General features: G+C 35.6%; 4 protein-coding genes across 4 annotated transcripts in view; 2 read left to right on the forward strand and 2 right to left on the reverse strand.

Moving 5' to 3' along the window:
* The window catches only part of LOAG_16883 (negative elongation factor B), a gene marked incomplete at both ends in the record, with an annotated part of 4,869 nt that extends 2,865 nt beyond the window's left edge, over positions 1 to 2,004 (forward strand). Inside the window, 6 exons of the mRNA XM_020449537.1 lie at positions 127 to 284; positions 556 to 755; positions 830 to 961; positions 1,153 to 1,257; positions 1,488 to 1,660; positions 1,830 to 2,004. Of these exons, the coding sequence (XP_020306927.1) occupies positions 127 to 284; positions 556 to 755; positions 830 to 961; positions 1,153 to 1,257; positions 1,488 to 1,660; positions 1,830 to 2,004 (943 nt within the window). The remainder of the gene's footprint in view (positions 1 to 126; positions 285 to 555; positions 756 to 829; positions 962 to 1,152; positions 1,258 to 1,487; positions 1,661 to 1,829) is intronic.
* Positions 2,005 to 2,849: 845 nt separating this feature from the next.
* Positions 2,850 to 8,231, forward strand: LOAG_00230 (hypothetical protein; the record flags this gene model as incomplete). Its single annotated transcript, XM_020445379.1, has 10 exons — positions 2,850 to 3,134; positions 3,205 to 3,308; positions 3,435 to 3,666; positions 3,921 to 4,055; positions 4,350 to 4,421; positions 6,202 to 6,309; positions 6,567 to 6,714; positions 7,163 to 7,349; positions 7,807 to 7,976; positions 8,158 to 8,231. 10 exons carry the CDS (start codon positions 2,850 to 2,852, stop codon positions 8,229 to 8,231), a joined length of 1,515 nt encoding a protein of 504 aa, XP_020304151.1.
* A 232-nt stretch (positions 8,232 to 8,463) lies between these two features.
* LOAG_16884 (hypothetical protein) lies at positions 8,464 to 14,050 on the reverse strand (the record flags this gene model as incomplete). The annotated part of the gene is made up of 16 exons (XM_003135771.2): positions 8,464 to 8,649; positions 8,910 to 9,044; positions 9,161 to 9,344; positions 9,545 to 9,687; positions 9,923 to 10,132; positions 10,476 to 10,656; positions 10,832 to 11,088; positions 11,677 to 11,868; positions 11,963 to 12,067; positions 12,158 to 12,254; positions 12,465 to 12,539; positions 12,645 to 12,808; positions 12,900 to 13,223; positions 13,601 to 13,699; positions 13,793 to 13,906; positions 13,982 to 14,050. 16 exons carry the CDS (start codon positions 14,048 to 14,050, stop codon positions 8,464 to 8,466), a joined length of 2,535 nt encoding a protein of 844 aa, XP_003135819.2.
* Positions 14,051 to 15,291: 1,241 nt separating this feature from the next.
* On the reverse strand, positions 15,292 to 18,397 carry LOAG_16885 (hypothetical protein; the record flags this gene model as incomplete). The annotated part of the gene is made up of 10 exons (XM_020449538.1): positions 15,292 to 15,513; positions 15,689 to 15,834; positions 15,957 to 16,125; positions 16,459 to 16,582; positions 16,662 to 16,897; positions 17,040 to 17,144; positions 17,323 to 17,556; positions 17,770 to 17,908; positions 18,110 to 18,231; positions 18,335 to 18,397. 10 exons carry the CDS (start codon positions 18,395 to 18,397, stop codon positions 15,292 to 15,294), a joined length of 1,560 nt encoding a protein of 519 aa, XP_020306928.1.
* Between the last annotated feature and the right edge of the window lie 848 nt (positions 18,398 to 19,245).

Raw genomic sequence — 19,245 nt, forward strand, 5'->3', positions numbered from 1 at the left:
ATATATATATATATATATATATATATATATATATATATATATATATATATATATATATATATATATATATATATATATATATATATATATATATATATATATATATATATATGTATATAGTTACAGGTTATTATCGTTTGGAGCTTCTGCGCACAACGTTTTGTCAACTAACGATGTGACCATCTTACAAAATGTTGACGCTCTCGTTTTCACTAAATTCCTGGCCTCTTTTACTGCACTGATTGTAGAAGACGTAATACGATACGAACTCAATCGGGCGCCAGGTAAGTGAGTTGGATCTGTAATTTAACAAGAAGCTATGTAAGATGACCAGCAGTGCAACAAAGTCCTTAAATTACTAAAATTGGTGTGGAAAATATCGAGAAACTGAAATTGACTGGTTCAGTTTGGGAACGAACTGACCTACAAATATCTACTTTATTGAATTTGTTCCAAGATTTTGAGTCTTGGTATACATTAGACAACTTTTATTGATCATCTTTATTGGTATAACATTTTGGATTGATCATGGTTTGTCTTTACAATGTTTTATAGATGAAATTATTGACGAAAATCCTACAAGTGATTTTCTCTCTGATCCTTCGGAAGAGATGTTGAGTTTTTTGAAGACGGATGTGACATGCGCGTTGCTCTGGATTCATTATATTTTGGATGTTCTTCCAAGCAAACGTCGTGTTTCTGATTTACCAGGCATTATGCGTTATTTGAAAGCATTACCACGTTTGAAATATAAGGTGCGAAGTTGTGAGCGAAATAGTTTTGATACCACTTAAGAAGTGTGTTCGAAATTTCCAATAGTTGGTTCTAGGTTGCCTATTGTGACCCATGGATACATCTGGTAATTCACCGACTGTTACAGTCGGCACCGTTTGATCATCTTTTATCAACTGAGCAAGCATCACATTTCATCATAGAAGAATATCTGTTGAAGGGATTGGATGTAAGCCATTTTTGCATGAATTGATAGTTAAGCACAAATTAACACTTGGTTCAATATATCGATATTCTGATTTTAGTATTTGGAAGAATTTCTTCTAAATATCTTCCGCATAATGATTTAACTACTTTTTGAGTCAAGTTTTATGGAATAGCAGCTTTGTTTTACAAAGTAAACCAGTATCAATTTTACAGCGCTACTCCGGTGTGAAATACCATCTTCTTCGTATTGTGCATCTGTTATGGTCTTCTATTGGCGAGTTTCGTTGCCGTCTTATCCTAGATAAAATTGCACCAGAGGTAGGATATAATAAGGACATTTTATTTCGTACATGAAATTGTTGTTTTCATTATTTTCTTTGCACAAATCGCTTTGTTTGCGTGCTAATTTTTATAATCTTGTTGCAAACCCTTTTATTTTTTTGTTTCATTATCCCTCTTTATAACTGCATCAGTTCTTTTAAATTTTTCAACAAAATTGCTGTATTCTATAATTCTTGCTGTATTTTATAATTCTGCAATTTTTGCAGAAAATATTCGAACTATGTGGTCGTGAAGTCGAGATTGATTTAAAACGATACACTCGGGAATACCAACGTATACGAACAAAAATGACGGAAAAAAACTCGTCTGCGGATGGATCTTTATCGAGTACCTCGGTTACTACTGTGCAGTCTCTTTCAGACAGTACATACACGAATAAGTGAATGTATTTGATTTTCATTGTTTGTAACATGTAGTTCTAATTCTTTTTTTTTGTACATACTGTTTCAATTTCATTTCTATGTTTCGTAATTTTCATGATATACTCTTGAAATCATCTCTTGGTAGATGAAGTTTGTACATACATTTTGCTTCGATCTTCTTTGTAGTGAATCAGAAACTTTAATGCCGAGGCCATGTGAAGACTTAGTGCCGTGTGCTGCGTGGTACCAGGATGGTTTTGGCGAGCATCTGCCTTTTATAATAGGTTCACCAGGTCAAAGAGCACGCATACCGGTTCCATTCATGGGTTATTTGAGCCAGCAAACTTACGGCATTGTATGAAACGGCTCGAAACTTTCCGAACATATGCTATATTTTATCTTAGTAATGTTATTTTTCTTTTTCGTGTTTTCCCCCACAGATTCACTTTTGTCCTTTTGTCTTATTATGTGTGAATTCGAATAAGAAGACATGTAATATTGACATTTTACGTGAAATATTGGCATTTTCTGCTCATTCTTCCTCTGTATAGCAACTGGATATTGTTAAATTTTTGCTTATTGATCTATTCCAGTTTTTCGTTTTTTCTTTTTCTTTCTGCCGAATTTGACGACGGGTTTACTTTATTTCCATTGCATCGAAATGATTTTGCAGTTAACTGGGCAAAATGGAATGTAAAATTTAGTAACTATATCTCCAGTAACTGTAACTATCTCGTTTACTGTATTCTGAAGTGAAAGCGTTATTCAAAATGATTACAATATGATATAAAGATAAGTGCTTTCTCATCATCCTATTATTCGTTCGTTTAACCGACGGAAATTTTCACGTAACACTGTCAAGGTGAGCTATGTGATGAAAAATTTATGCACTTTGCGAATCCATCGGTATTAAGCATAGTCATAATTCATCCCTATCTCAAATCTATCAAGGGAGTGCTAGGACTTATCTGAATATGAATGACACCATATGAAGTGAAACTGTCCTCTGGGTCAAGTGAGGTGGGCTGCATGTAGTTCCGTATTAATTTCGATTGTTTTCATTGCATGGGCCGTATTAAACCAATACCAATGGTGAGTCAGTCTCGTATTGTGCTGTTGTGGTTTCACTTTTGGGGTGCTGGGATTGAAGTCTTATTAAGATTTTTGAGATGACTGATCGCAGCATGTCTTTCAGCTTCAGGTGGAATGCAAGAGCAGGTTAATAACGCAATGGAAAGTGCTAAAGAAGCCGCAGCATCGGTCACTGAACGTGTTAGCGATTTCTTTCAGGGCAGTCCGTTTGCTACGCCAGTCGGACGCAAAATCGGTGACATTATCGTGATATTTGCAGCTTTACATATTATACATGGAAATTGGATGACGCAATATGATGCTGTTCGAAGAAGTATAGATAAGTATGAAAGAGCAAAAGAACCATCTCGTCAAACGGAACTGTTTGCATTAATTTTTGTGCATCTTTTGCTGCTTGCTGTGAGGAATTGTTGGCGTTGATTTCCGTATTTTTTTTTTTTTTATTTCGTTCTGTAATGTCTGTTTTAAGAAGACATTTGTTGTAGAAATGGCAACTGATGCAACTGTTCTGGCAACTGAAAACTGGGGATTAAATATGGAAATCTGTGACTTTATCAACAACACAGCAGAAGGGTTTGTGCTGTCTCTCTTCTTCCGCCCATCTACGCATAATTTTGATGGTCAGTAGAGATAGAAGATTTAATGTTTCAACTCATGCAAGATTTAGAATTCAGTAGGCCATTTAAAGAATTGTTGCAGAGGACGTGATGCAATGCGCGCAATACGCAAACGGCTTCATTCACAGATATCGAGAAATAACGCTACTGTTATGTACACACTAACGGTGTTAGAAACATGTGTAAAGAACTGTGATATTCGATTTCACGAATTAGTTTGTCAGAAAGACTTCATAAACGAACTTGTCAAACTTCTCGGTCCGAAGTTTGATGCGCCCCAAGTAATACAAGAGCGTGTTCTCGGCTTGATTCAGGTTATTTATTCAACTGTTATGGTTTGCGTTCGCTATCCGATTCGTGCAAGATTCATTACTTGATTGTGCCTGCTGTTTCAAATGCTTTATCTTACTTTTCGTGGGGGAAGTTTTCAAATGATTTTTCAATAATTCACAGTAGTAAATATAAAAGTAAAGTCTGTCACGTCTTTTTTTTGTCTTATGGTGATAAACGTTAACGAGAAAATGTTCGGAATCATATTTTTGAAAGTCTCGACTGGAAAAAATTCCAGTCTTGGAATGATGTGTTTCAAGATGATCCACGTTTGCAAGGTGTCTGTCAAATTTACAATGAACTGAAAGCGAAAGGTGTTCAATTCCCGGTTACAGATCCTGGTTCGATGGCACCAATATTAACACCAAAAAGAGTAGGTTCATTATAATTTCTCATAGCTGTGCTGAGGATATTCTCTTGGAAGAGTGTTTGCAGTTTTTTCTTTCATCGGTTAAAAATTATTCCTTACGATGCATGCTCTTTTTTTTTCCTATACACTGCGTGTTGATCTGTAATTATTATTAATGCATTTGGACAATCACTCGGTGGGACAAATTTCGTTAATTAATGTCGAATACTTAGATGTGAAGTTTGTTGTCCTTTATACAAAAACTTTTTTCTTTCCTTGTTTTGTTTGTGCAATTTTTCATGTACAACTTCATTTTAGACTGTTTTTACGGTCGGAAAAACTCCGGTGGCTACCAGCGTTCAGGAAGATGCCACGGGGCAGGGCATGTTGGTATGTAAAAGTTCTTCCTTAAATTAGTTTTTAAGGTTAATGCTGCGGTATGCAAGATCACTCGATCACATGGTCGTTCGAATTTCTAATAAAACGTAGGTACAGTCTCACGGTAGCGAAACAAGAAGTCTGTTTCGGATCTTCTATCATTATATTCAACCCTTCATGTTCTCCTAGCATTCCAAAATGAAAAATTTGTCATTTTTGGCCATTTAGTCATTTTGATGTTGTGGAAGATAGATTGATGTGTATGGTGAGCAGTGTACCAATATAGAGGTTTATTTGTAGTGAATAGATAATAACAGTGCAGCTACAAATTTAGATGTAATTCAAACAATTGAATTATATAGTAGCAGTGACGATTAGCTGACTGATGGGATCGGAAGGTGTCGCTGTACATAGGTCTTACATAGGTCTCCCGGGTTTAGAGCTTATATGAGGGAAATTTGTTTAGAATAGTCCATGAGGTTGGACCGATTGACTCCAAGATAACCTGTACAACATTTGAGTAACACATATAAAATCATTAAAGTAATAAATAGCGGCATGTATACAAAGAGCAGCCTATAAGATTAAAGAAAGTATAATGTTACAGTACTATACAACGGCATACCTGAGACTTACAATATTGGGACAAGGCATAAACAACAGCATGGTTGACCTTTACAGGATTCAAAAGTCGATTGTATTTGAAGTATTAAAAATTTCTCGGTTTTCCGACTGTGTATGCAAAACGTGGCATTATTATATGATATACAAAACCCGCCGACTTTCAGCAAGGAAAGCAATACGTGTAAAGTATTCATATTCCGTGATCTTATCTAGACTTGCTGCATTAACAGAAAAGGACATACTCAGCATTTTAATGTGTTGCTCAGTTATATCAATCTTCTGTTTAATGAATTGTCATTCTTAGCATAGTGGCTGAAAGAAGTTCGTCATACTTTTCGATCAGGAAACAATAGTTCCTTAAAGTTCTCGTCATTCAAAAGTCATGATGTTTGAGACTAACATATGCTATACAAAACCCGTAGCTTTTAACCGAGAAGTTACCTTTACCAAGATAAACGCTATTTTCATCTATATTTTTTTTTTTAATATGTCAACACTATTACTGTCAACCACACATATCAAGATTCAATTTTTTTCTATTTTACGTTTATAAAATGTCATTTACTTTACAAGGATTTATACGATGAATGCATGCATTATTACCAGTCTGTAAATGCATAAATCAGCCATTAATTTATATCACTTTCCAGCTTCTCTGTTCGACAACATTTAGGTGAATTTTCACTGCTTCAAACTATTAGAGCAGGACTGTCTCGGTTGTACTTCATAGATATAGTTAATCATTGTGCTATGCTTCCTACAAATCACTTTTCACGACAGATTCTTTTAATTGCTTAAACATCTTTGTTTTATCCAGCTCTAGTTCATATGTAGTATCGAAAAGTTTACTGAAGTATCGTTGGTGTGCAGTCGTTAATAACTTTAACCACTCCTCTATAATCTAATTGGAAGTTTTTATGGGACCTAATTAGCATCAGCAGCCAACTTTGCGTAATACATTTTTTCCTGTAGAACCGCAGCCAACAGGACATGATGAATAGATTTTATATATATTGGAAAGCAGAGGTTCTCTGAGTTGTGACGAATTTTAATGGGAAAATTAACTGGAACTGGTCGCAGGTTTTTTCCTTTTTTTTTAAGTTCGTGAGAAAACTTTCTGTAGCCGTATTTTCATAATTTTTTAAAGAATTTTGTCGGTATTTTTCAGAATCCCGGATCAGATAACATCGCTGGTTCATCGCAGTTTGTGCAACCCACACCAGAGCAGCAGGAGAAATTACACGAAGATCTCGATGTAGTAAACGGCAATTTGAAGGTAGCATATGCAGAAGTTTGCGCACCTTAAAGTCTAAGAAATTTGGAACTCATGGAAATTAAGAACTTGAAATTCCCATAAGTTTTATAAAATTCAGTCAGGTCCAAAATCGTCATTTCTAAAGTGTCTCTGTAAGATTGGTTTGTATGTTTAATTTCCACCTCCCTTGGGTTCACAAGATGCATTTTGAATGGTTTTACTTCTTGCGATCTTTGATGGAAGTTCTGGTGCTGAGCACTTTATAAATTTTATTCAAGGTTATGCGGGAACTGTTATCTGAGATGATTCTGGGGAAAGAGACTCCGGATGACTTGCAGCTATTAGATGAATTGCATGTTGTCGTAAAGCAGATGCATGTGAGAATTCAGGACCTTATTCGTTCCGTTCAAAATGATGAAATCATGTGTAAGTTGCTCTTCAAACTAATGCAGGTTATCCTATCGCTGGAAAACGGAAGCTGTATTCCGCTGATTGTAATGTACTGAGAAATGAAAAATGAATTTCACAAATCTCCATCTTTACATTCTGTCATTGTTTATAGATGACGTATTTATCCATAGCCATGACTGCAAAGAGAAGGCTAACGTATGTTTTCAGAGCCTAAGTAAACTGAAGTGTGCTTTGAATTTTAGACAAATTATATTGATTAGTGCGTGGTAGTTTGAAAGTGATATCTTGAATGAGCGTTAAATATGTTTATCATAGTTATACTTTATATCATAGTAAGACAGTTCACTGGGATTCAGAATTCTTAACTTTTGAAGTAGGGAAGCGAACAGCTCCCGCTGAAGTGGTGCTGATGCTAACAGTAAGACTGAATTATGAGTAGGTAATTCTTGGGTAAAAGTTTCAGATGAACTGCTGATGGTAAATGATGAGTGCAACAATCTTTTTGAAAAATATAATTACTACATGGTTAATCGTGCATGTGGCACGAAAGAAAATGTGGCTTCGGAGAACAACTTGATTGAACTTGACGACCAGACACTAAATCAGCAGCTTGGTGCATTAAAAACTTCTGATGCTTCTAATTTTACCAAGTAAGTTGAGTGCTAAGCAAATTTTTGTTGCTTCATTATCTTCGGAATTCGATGAAGATATTTATGGTGGTATGCAAGTTGGATGACTGAATAGTATTGGAGCACGATGCGAAATGTTACCAAAAGCTCCATGTATCCATCATGTATTCATAGAAGACAATCATGCATGGTGGCAGTTTAGATGTACTTGATCCCGATCATAACTGTGCATTTGACATTCTGGTACTGTGAGTTGATTTCTAGAAGGTCTATACATATTCACAACGCATGGTATTGCTTCACCTCGGGATACGCTTAATGTGGTGACCCTGTAACATAAATTTCTAATTTTAAGTAGCTGGCGTTGTTGCACAAGCAACTTAGCCTTCCGAAGTATGATTTTAGAACAAGGAGATAGTTTACAGTAATTTGAGGAAATATAAATTATTGCTGTGAGTCGTTCCAAAATGTTTTGAAGAGTGGAAGCTTCCGGTGTACGGAAGCAAACTGATACCAGTCAACCGAGAGTGATAACAAATGAAGATACCCCAGTTAGTGAAAGAGAAGCAACCGAAATGGCAAAATGGTTAGAAGCCCAGGAAGGAAAGAAAGATACTGCCGTCGCTTCTCCTGCAACGATCCCAAGTGGTATGTTCTTCCATAGTTCCATATATGTGAGTTCCATATCCCGCGATATTGTTTCGACTATGCGTTTATTAGATTTACTGATCCTAGTAATCTCTGCTCCTGGTGGAATAACTTTCCTGCGTAATTTCTGCTGTTCAACTTCAACTTAAATTGTTTTTACTTTTAATGCGCAGGCTTTTAGGGCCCTCTAAAGAGTGTAAAACGCTTCTGCACGACCAGTCAACACTGGAAGACAAAGCGAAAATGACACCCTAACTCTTCTAACATAAATACATATATTTTTGCTAAAGAAGAGCTGTGAGTAAAATGTAAATGTAGTTCCATATCCCGTGATATTCTTCGATTTATTTTCGGCATGTCTTATTGTAATTGATTCATTCTTATAATGTGAAAAGCGAGGTATTGTCTTGTGTGGTGAATTGGTCGTAATGGAACTTATTTCACTATTTTTTCTGAAAAAAAAGTGCATGAAAAAATTTCGATTTAATTAGAAATCTTTTCTTGTGGACAATGTTTCTGATAGGAGTGAACAGCAGTGGTATTGAACATGTCCGTCATGCAGTTGTCCACAATCTAGAATATCCATTACATTCTGGTAGACACCACCGACACAGTCGTCCAAGGCTCTTCTAGGAAGCTCATCAGATTCTGTTCGATTCGCACAATTACTAGACTTCAATTTTGAATTTCTAGCCGTTTCGTCAGGTTGTACATACTCTTCAGATCTCATGAGTCAGTATAGGTATCGGATCGAGTTCCGTAAGGTGTAAAAATACAAATAAGTTCTATTCACAGAAGCATATTTATTCCAGAGACAAGTAACAAATAGATTTTATGAAGTCTGAAATCGAAACCCAATGTGATAAAGGTGGTACGGTTTGGAAACATACTCGTATTTGGAGATCAACTCTTCAAGCACCTTCGATGAAATACCTGGCTTGAATTTGGGTAGCATGCAGCGTCTTCGTTACTGATTGGTGCTCCGCATGCAGTACATGTTGTTTTTTCATCAATTTGAATATGTAGCTGAGCAGCTTTCAGCGCTTCTTTTGAGAGTGCTTTTAGCGCCTGTGCCGTAGCCGGAAAAATGTCACTTTTGTGAGTTTGAAGTTTCCGTTGGACTTGATTCAATAGATGGAAAGATTTGAATGGACATTGTTCTGTGCCAAATTGTCGATAAATACCTTTTTCTTCAGTTGCTGACAGTGAGATCGGTCTTTTGTTGATAATACGGTACCTTCTGCGAAACAAAGAATTGACGATAATGACCATTCCTTCGGGATATTTTGCATTATTTCAGTTCCATTTGAGGTGAAACTGGGTGTGTTCAGTAAATTGGTTATACGTGATCCAAATTCCGGCTGAGACCTATATACACATTATATATACACATTAATATATATATATATTAATATATATATATATATATATATATATATAGAGCAGAGAAACTCTGAGTTGATTGACAACTTTTAAAATTTTAAAGAAAAGCGAGTTCACTTAAGAATAAAGTAAGAGCAGGTTGATATAACACTATCAAATAAAGCTAAACAGGAACTAAAGCTTACGCGACATTTCGTAGATAGAACTTCAGAAGTGTCAATCTCAAAACGTGCTCCGATGTATCTGTGTAAATACAGAATAATTCGGCTGCATCGTAATCTTTGTGGTCATTGAGTAATTTTTCCAGGCATTCAATAGAACCTTTGTCCTAACGATTGTTTAAGAAATTAGGAATTTTCCATTATATCTACAGTCAACCAAAAATTTGGAAAATCATGTTTGAATGTGTCATTCATTTTTTCTGTTTTATCTGTACAATGAGGAAAAAAAAAACCACTTCCTTGGGATACATGCAAGAAAAGTGGGTTTACCACTTCATATGATATTATCTTTCTTAAGTCAATACCGCTTGTGACTAAAGCAGTTTTAAATCATAAAGCTACCTTAACACCCTCAAGCAGGGTTAGTTCGACAGCAAAGTGCGGATAACTTTTAAGAACCGCGCACGTGTCCAATAAATTTAGCTTATTTGGCTGAAGAAGGAAGGTACGTAGCTTTCTCCTGCATGATTTTTCGCTTTCTCCACCTTCGCCCAATAACGCGTTGATTTCGTCTACGTACATTGAAAATAACATTGAATGGAATTCGATATTCTGAAAAAATAAAGGATTTCAATGCATCGTCACGATAATATGAACCCTTTACTTCTGTCTCTAACCTACTTGATCAATAACTTCTCAGCGGAATACGGTCCTCTATATACAAAACAAAATGTCCAGTAACCTAGAACGTTTGTAAACAACGCACGGCGTAAAAAAGTGAATTTGGAACTATAATCCGAACTTCGAGTCATTTATCACCAGATCGATATCACTGGTGACCATTTATAAAAATATTGATGTGGTGAAATATTCGAAGTTATAAGAATACTCAACAGAGGATGAAACCAAACAATGTGAAGTCGGAACTGTATTTTTAAATATTAAAGGTAGGTACTTGGAGGGATGTAATTCCTTCAAGATATTTGATAAGCGTGTTCCGCTTTCGTTGCAAGATTCGTACAATTTTCCTGTGGTCTAATTTGACCGGACATCTTCTCAGACCGTCGATTACATCATCCTGGCGAACTTCGAGCAAAAATTCAACCCAACCTAATATCGTTCGTTCTGAATTAAATCTGCAAATTTGGTGAGAATCTCTTTCACTTCAAGACATTGAGAAAATGTACAAGAGCGTTGGAAATATTTGGAAGCCCATGGAGGCTGGTATTATCAGAATCCACCTAGGAATTTGCTTCAAAGCCATGTACTTTTAGTCAGAGATCTGTCTAACATACGATGCTAACCAATTACCTTGGAAAGAACTGCAGACACAATTTGGCAATTCCATCATCCCAAAGATTCTCATTATATAATTCTTGACTTATTGCAAGTGCGTTATCAAAATCTAAGAGGCAAAATGCAATGGTAATAAGGAATTTCCGGTGCTTATGTTTCCGCATCCATTCATTGCAGTCGTCAAATGTGCAATGAAGATTTAATGACATATCCTCAGCATCTAGTGCGTCTTGTCGTAGTGATATCAATCTTAGTAATAGAGCGTCAATATCCTGAAGAGCTTATTTGCAAATTTTGAGTGGAAGGTGTAATATTTACAAGACGTGGAATTACTGCAGTCTATCATGCTAAGATTTACGTTCACTCGATAATTTACCAGTATTTTATTGAAAAAACAAAAAGTTGGATTGCAAACCGCCATTTTTTAATTGGAGTTCTGATCTAAACCAGAAAACCCAATAAGTAGTTTCCTCCAGATCCCAAAAAACTGTCACATATTCAAAATGGTTTTGATCATATAGCAAGTAAAAAAGCATATGACCTTTCATTAAACTGCAAGGAAACTAAATCTAACTATCCAACTTCTAGAGCTTTACGCTCAGAAAATAATACCCACTTTTTTCGATATTTATGTTTTTAAACATTTTAGTTCCACTATATCAGCTAAAGAACCAGCAATTGTTTACAAAAAAATAGTGAAGTAAAAAAGAATATAATCTTCCATTAAATTGTCGGGAGGGAAACTAACAGTAACTATTCAACTCCTTGAAATTCTGACTTTCAACTCTGAATAATGAAGATGGTAGTCCAAATTCAATGCGGTCTGCGAATATTACTTTCAGAAATGGTTAAGAAAGTACCCGACGAAATCCAGCGGTCCAATGAAATTTTCTGGTCGTTCTCAAATAATGTTCCAAAAAAGTTATAAGTTGAACGGATCCTTCCATAACGCAATCATCGGAAGCTTCTTTTGATGACTCTGTGATCTCCTTGCTTAGCTCTGATCGAAACCCTGATGGGAACGGAAGCAAAAATTCAAATGATATCAAAACCTGCAAAACAAAAATTGTCACGCATAGAACAGGAACAGAGAAAAATTATGTTTAAAAAAAAAATTTGTTTGGATAAGAATTTGAAACTCATTACCGCACGAGGATCTAATTCGGATAACACAGCCAAACCGTAAAATTTTTCAAATTCTTCCCGTTTGAAAAGCATTAAGGCCACTTTCTGTTTTAACTCATTGAATTTCTGAAAATTGCAATATTTCCTGTTTCATCAAAAACTTGTAACAAGAAATATTTCTTATGCGAAAATCATCATTGAATATCTCAGCTTTACCAGTATTTCTGCTTCGTCATACTGCCCATTGGAAACAGCATTTTCAGCAAATCTCAATGCTTCATCCAACTCTCCACTATCGGCAAGAGCTTCTGACCTTAAAAAAAAAAAAAACTTTAGTACAGACATTATTTTTTCGTAGATTTCCTTACGCTCTGAATTTTAACTCGGAACATCTTAAGCTGAACCATGTGACAATCTCTGGCCTGAGAATAAAAAAAAACAATTTTCTGACCAAACTCAACTTACCCTATCAAGCCACGATATTTCTTCCAGATGACTTATATTCTCGCTACTGCAAACATACAATTGTCCATCAATACACTCCAATAACGTTCCAGTAGTGAAGGGCCACCTTTGCAGAACAACTGACTGTTCGGAACTGAAAATACTAGCAAAACCTATCAAGTACTTTGTATTAAATAACTGTCAAATGGACCTGAAACTCTCATTGAAAAATTTTATCAAGTTCAATTCTTAGAAAAACCTGTAAACGGTAATCGATGACGCTGTTAGAACAAAGACATGTGGTGAACGATAAGCAAATGATACGATAGAAGTCAGACCCCAGAATAACGGTGGTCGCGATGAAACACCTTCTGATGTTGCGAAAACGCCTAAGCCTTGCATACCATTCACCAGAAATTCCTCCTGAAACCGATGACACGTGTAGTAAGGTAAGAGAATGATTTCTCTTGAGGTCCAACTTTTATAAGGTTACTTTAAGCGGAAATTTACTAACCGAATCTATGTTTATAATGATAGGAAGTATAGCTTGTGAGTCGTACGGAAACAACGACAGAGTTTTGTTTTCCAGGATATTATAGACAAAATAAGCATTGGGCAGAGCATAGCATATGCCATATTTATTATACGACAAAGCAACCACATTGTCTTCAGTTCGTATCTCTTGTTGAATTACCAAATTATCTGCCTTACTTTCACAAACTAGAATGTAACGATTGTTCGTAACTAAAGCAAACTGTAAGGCAAATGGATCTGCTACTACTGGATCCTTATTCAGTGCCAAATGAGCTATGTTCGACGCTGCGCTTGAGCTAATTGGCTGAAAACTATTCAAATTTAGACCAATTTTAACTTCAGTTAAGTGAAACTGAACTCAATTCAATATTTACATGAATAGGGAAGGGGATTGGAACTCTCGTAATTAGTAAGTACACAGAGTAACGAATACCTATTATGGGTATAAGGCTGTGCAAACTATTGAAATCTAACGGTGGCTTTAGCCAATGTTAATTTGAAAATCCAAAAAAAACTGTTACATGAGATGTGTGAAGAACGTTTAGTGCTTAGTAATGACAAAGTATTAACAGAAAATACAGAGTCTCTGTCCAAAACAAAATAATTTTCCGCGAGTTTCCATTCCTTTCCCTCCCCTTACCAAAAAAAAAAATTTTCAACGAAAGAAAATGTCGTTATTACCTTCAATGTCTTTATTTCTATATTAAAGATGGTGGACGCTGACAGAACAATAAGATAATCAAGTGCTGTGGCAGCCACTATTCGTGCAATGGGAGCATTCTAAAAATATCATTCGAGAAGGCCTAAACTCCACACACTTTGAAAAATTTTCCGCATCTTTTCTGAATCTCGAAAATTCTTTAAAATCCTTACCGTTGAAAGTTGCAACGCATTAATCACATTCTTTGTAGAAAGATTCACAAGCAAAATGCGTCCCTGTGAAGTACCAACAAATAGCGCTCTTGATGTTCCATCAACACAAGTTACCTGATATTAGTTTACAGGACGTAACAATAACACTTCAAGGATACAACTATACGTAATTCATAACTCAATACAAACCTTTTCACTCGGTGCAAAAACCGAAACCGTTTCAAAAACATGAATCAGTCGATAATATTCATCCACCATATCGGAACTATTAAGAAATCGCTGAAAATTATATCTAATGGCCAAGCTTCGGTATGAAGATCGATATGCGATCATATGAAATACTTATTCACGAAAAAGCCGTTTGAAATTCTCATATCACTATAAAATGAAAAAAATTTATTTAAAATAGGTACAGCTCTATGGAAAGAGAACAAATTTGAGAAAAGCAAGACTGAAAATGAAACATAAGAAACTCTGGAAAACGCAATACCTAGCAGCAGAAAAAATCTTCAAATAACAAAAAAAAAACTAAAATATCAACTTAACCTTCATATTTCTTTATACCTGCTCAAAATTCATAATGCACATACAAATGCGTACAGCGTACTTCCACTCCATTTTATTAATTGAATTGCAACGATAAATACAACGCCAACTATTTATGGGAATCATAGGATTTTTCGTACTTCACTAACATTAAAAAACAAAAATAGTGTGCTAACATGAAACAAAAATTAAGATGAGACTAAAATGTCAAGAAATTCAAAATCCCAAAATGAAACAACATAAAGCGAAGAGAACCCATATGAATGAGGATATAACAGCCAAACGAAGAAAGACAACAGATTAATGTAGTTACCAGAAACTTAAAAACGGAATGATCACAAAACCCGGATTTGATATGAATTACATGAGAAATAAAGACAAAAGGAAAAGAAACAATGAACTCTACTGAATAGACGAAAGCCTGACTCTTCAGGGATGTGGAACAAGCAACATTATTTAAGAAAACTTTTCAAAATGCATCTTTCATTTGATGGAAGGGACGTACAGCCAAATCCACCGGTAGATGAAAATTATACTTATGAAGACGTTCCAGCAAATGGTAAATGTCCTCACAGCCTGTAAATTACTGTTTATTTAGATGTTTAAATGATAAAACGAAGTTGACTAGTTTTAAAATCCAAACTCATGCGTCTCATCAGAATCTTCGGAGCGTCTATTGCAATCTACTCTTGGTAACAGCAAGGAAGAATACCAGGTTTGATTATCCAAGCGTCTTCAAAACAAAACTCACTTGTCAGCCATCAATTTATTCCGTCTTATTCACCCACTGGATTTGCTAACTACTTTGATCAATTTTTGTTAGGTAGTGTCATCGTAGCACTCCTTAAACTACTGTGCTTCGATATTGCCTAAGCTCCGCTATCTCATTTTCAAGACATTGAGATCCAGTCCATTTTCGTGAGAATCTAACCTTCAATTTTTTGTCGATTTCTTTAAAATTTTGAAACAATCAAATAAATACCTGTTTTAGCTACATAAGACCAAGGTGCAAAACACTGTTCAACAATCTGTTCTGTGCAGAAAATCGTTCGTATCCACGCTGGCAACTTTTTCTCATTTAGTGCCGCGCACATCAGAGCCTTCCACATTGCATCGGGAGAGCGTTTCAGTCGACTGTGAGTTGAAGTAATATTTTCGATAGTTGACAGTAAAAGCTATAAGACATAAATTAAACATTGCGTTTCGAAATATGCCGGTTTTAAAATTAAAGCTTTTTTTTTGAGTGAGAAAATAGTTACAAAATTCTCTGATTTTAAACCACCACCGAACTATTTCAATATAAATGAAATGCAGCTTTCACTTCGAAGTTCAAAGAAAGTGAATTCCAACCTGCTTTGATGTGACACTTCGACCCGCAATCACATCGAGCTGGTAACTTTGTGAAAGACGACGAATGGGTGCATCACAGTATTCACGACCGAACTTCGAATCGTAATAATGTATCACAACATCCCAAACATGTTCCAGCTTTCGCGCTGAATCTTTTTATCCGAAATTCAGGTTATATTAGATAAATTAAATTCAAATAATTCAATGCATCAGCTACGAATGATATCCATCATAAAAAGAAGCAGTATCAAGCACCTTAAAAACTTACCACTGGTGTTTTTGGCAGCGCGTGAACTTCCAGGATAGCAACCCAAAGATGTGAAATTAACTAAATTTTTGACAACGTTATTCATACCATGTTCCAAAAGACCACGCATGGCTGGACACAGTTGTTTTCTAATGACGGTAACTACTTCCTCTTCGCTCCGTTTGAAAATCTCAATTAAAAAATTACATAAGGTAAGCCATATTATTTAACTCTAAGTTAAGAGTGAAATCTTGTAAAAAACATATGATAAATGGCAAAATAAGTAGCAGATAAATGTCATGCTATAGATTAGAAGGTTGTACTGCAGTAGCTAAATAGACTATCCGAATTTGAAGGATGAATAATTCGGTGTTATTCTCGCTGCCAGTTTATCAAGCATCAAAGCAAATCGTAGTTTACCACCGCCCTCTTATCCTATAGTGTTCCAAAATCTTATAAGCAACTCTTCTTTTAAAATTCATGGAATAGCCTTCACGATGAGAAATGACACCAAATAAAGAACCTCATCACATGATTTATTAAATGACTCAGCATAAGACTTTTCCGTATCCACCGAAAGCAGAAGATACTTCTCCATCACTTGAGTTGTTGCATCAACCGCCAATTCTATCCGTGCTCGCTCATCACTAAAATTATCATACCCGTTGATCACTTCATCATTTGATAGGAAATAAGAACATTACAAATAGTTTTAAAAACACTTGCCCATAATGACTTCCTTGTGGTGTTTGTTTCAGCTGATTACGCTCGAATTTCTGGTTAAACCCTATTAAATTTATGAATGAACCCTTCTTTGACTGTGCAACGGGTAGGGAAGCAACTGAATTAGGCAAGCGCTCGCTGGCTTCCGTCTGCAGAAAACCAATAAATCGTTCAAGATCGACAATCTGTGCTTGCAGTTGCTTCACTAATTGCTCTTTCGCTTTAATTGGATTCACAAGCTAAATGTATATCGATGCAAACATATGTATTGTATAGATCAAAATTTCTTGGAACATATAGGATAACTGTAACACCTTTCCTGTCAGTTCTAAAATCTTGAATCCATGTACACCATTTTCCGTATTACTTGGAAAAAAGTACCTTTTTCAATGCCTCATCAACCTTTTTTTGCAAATCGCTTCGAGACATTCTATCCAGCTCTAGATCTAACTGCACTTTTTCGTGAAGTTTGTCAATAACTGCTTTCTAAAATAGAACACTTCGCAGATCACATTAAAATGAATCCATTTGTTTCATTAACATCGTAACAATAAAAAAAGAAGCTCTACTGCAAGAAGTATAACAGTATTTCCTGGGAAATAAAGCGAAAAACTTAGCCAGTTAACTTATAATGGCCAAACTGAATAAAAGTAGCAAAATATACCTGTCTAGCCATGACTTCGGCGCTTGGAAGGTCACCTTCACCACTTTCATACGCATACTTCTCCAGATCTTCCAGTTGCTGTTTCAAATGAGCGATAAGTATCTTTTGTCGTTCCTTTTGCTGATCCATATCATCTTTTCTGCCATTATCTATCACTGGCGAGCACTTTCGTCTTTCCAATCCCGGTTCAATACAACCACGGAACGCAAAATCTTCCAGTTCTTTTAGTAGTCGCTACAAGTTACTGTTCTACAGAATGCATGAATACTTGGTGATGACAATTTACTGGCATTTCTTCGTATTTACAGCAACGAATAATGTCAAATTCAGGAACATAAATGAAGAAGATTGAGAAAACACGTCTTTTTCAACTACCCCGATCAAAGAAATTTAGAGAAAAGTATAGCTTTAGGAATTTGGAATTCATGAAAAAAAAAACAAAATTACATCTCTTTCAGATGCATCCGCCTTACTGATCTGCTTCAGACGAAACTGTACTTGTGCAAAATGTGTTGATAAAGACAGCAGTGAACTATTTAGGCGTTCCTGCTCTTCTTCAAGTTCCCGAAAACGAATGTGTTCATCTCTGAAATAAACCATCAATGGAGCTCGACTAATTAATTCTCAGTGAAAGTCCAAAATTTTGGAACACAAATAAATATTACGAAATAAAAATTTGCAAGGCGATCAAAATACTGGAAATGACAAAAATCACCATTAAATCAATATTTCACTTATAACGATAGATCAAAATTATTAAAAGTAACGGCTAGAATGTAAAACTCACAACTGTACAGCTTGCAGCTCGTCCGAAAACTCACCGGTAGCAGCCCATCTTTCCATATCAGTCGATTCATCTACAAAAATCCGAAAACGAAACTGAAGGACACGGGAGTTGCTGGCTTTTAGCTATAAGTGAAAATGAAGCAACATGTTTTTAGATAACAATCCTTTGAGACGAATATTAAAATCCGGAGTAATAATGAAACTTGCCATCGGAAGTGCTGGGTACTAATTTATCAGCGAATGTTGAAGGTAACTTATTGATGTCCACAACGTCCTCACCAATCATCATTTTCTTCCTGAAATGAAATATCAATAACTTAAGTATCATCCGGGACCAGAAACACCTTGAAGTCTTTATAAATAATTTGAGATATAACTAATACGAAGATGAAACAACACCATTACCCAAATCCACGACTTCTCTAACCCGCCCTCCTCTAAACACAGCCTAATCTGTAATACAGCTCAGGTATAACACTACCCTCTTTCAGATTACCCACAGCGGTCCTTGGCTCACGTATGGGCTTCGATATGAAACGGATATTTACCAACTATTTGATTGCTCCTGAATTCTTATGGTGTCTCGGTTAGTTTCAAATTTTAGCACAAGAAATTGTGATATTAAAAATATTCATAAAGTGAGTATAGGAGGAAATTGATAGCGTCTCCTGTTTACTTTGGAAAATAAGAAATCAAACGCATTACATCACTTGCGAGATTATTTTAATTTGACAAATCTCGTGTCCGTCAATTACAATCACAACTGGTTATTCATTTTCTTCATCGTTCAATTCCTTCCTTTCTTTTTTCCTCCTCATGCACTGACGGCTTAGTTTGTGTAATTAATTTTGACTAATGTGGACTTTTAATGTCGCAAATTAAATGGAAATTATATACTTTCATTAGAATGGTAAATGTTATACTGAGACTCACACAAACTCACAATTTTTCCAAACGTCAGTGTTTTGATGACATTATGAAATTACAAATAAGGCCGAGGTCAGCAATAGCAAGGAATCTTGTTGATGTGTTTTAGTTTAGAATCGATAAATATCTCAATTCAGAAGCGGTGGCAACTAGGGAAGTCTTGAAAATTTCAAACAGAATAAGGAAACACTGTCATTATCAAAAAGAAAC

This window comes from Loa loa, assembly GCF_000183805.2.
Source record: "Loa loa unplaced genomic scaffold supercont3.25, whole genome shotgun sequence".
Classification (NCBI taxonomy): domain Eukaryota; kingdom Metazoa; phylum Nematoda; class Chromadorea; order Rhabditida; family Onchocercidae; genus Loa; species Loa loa.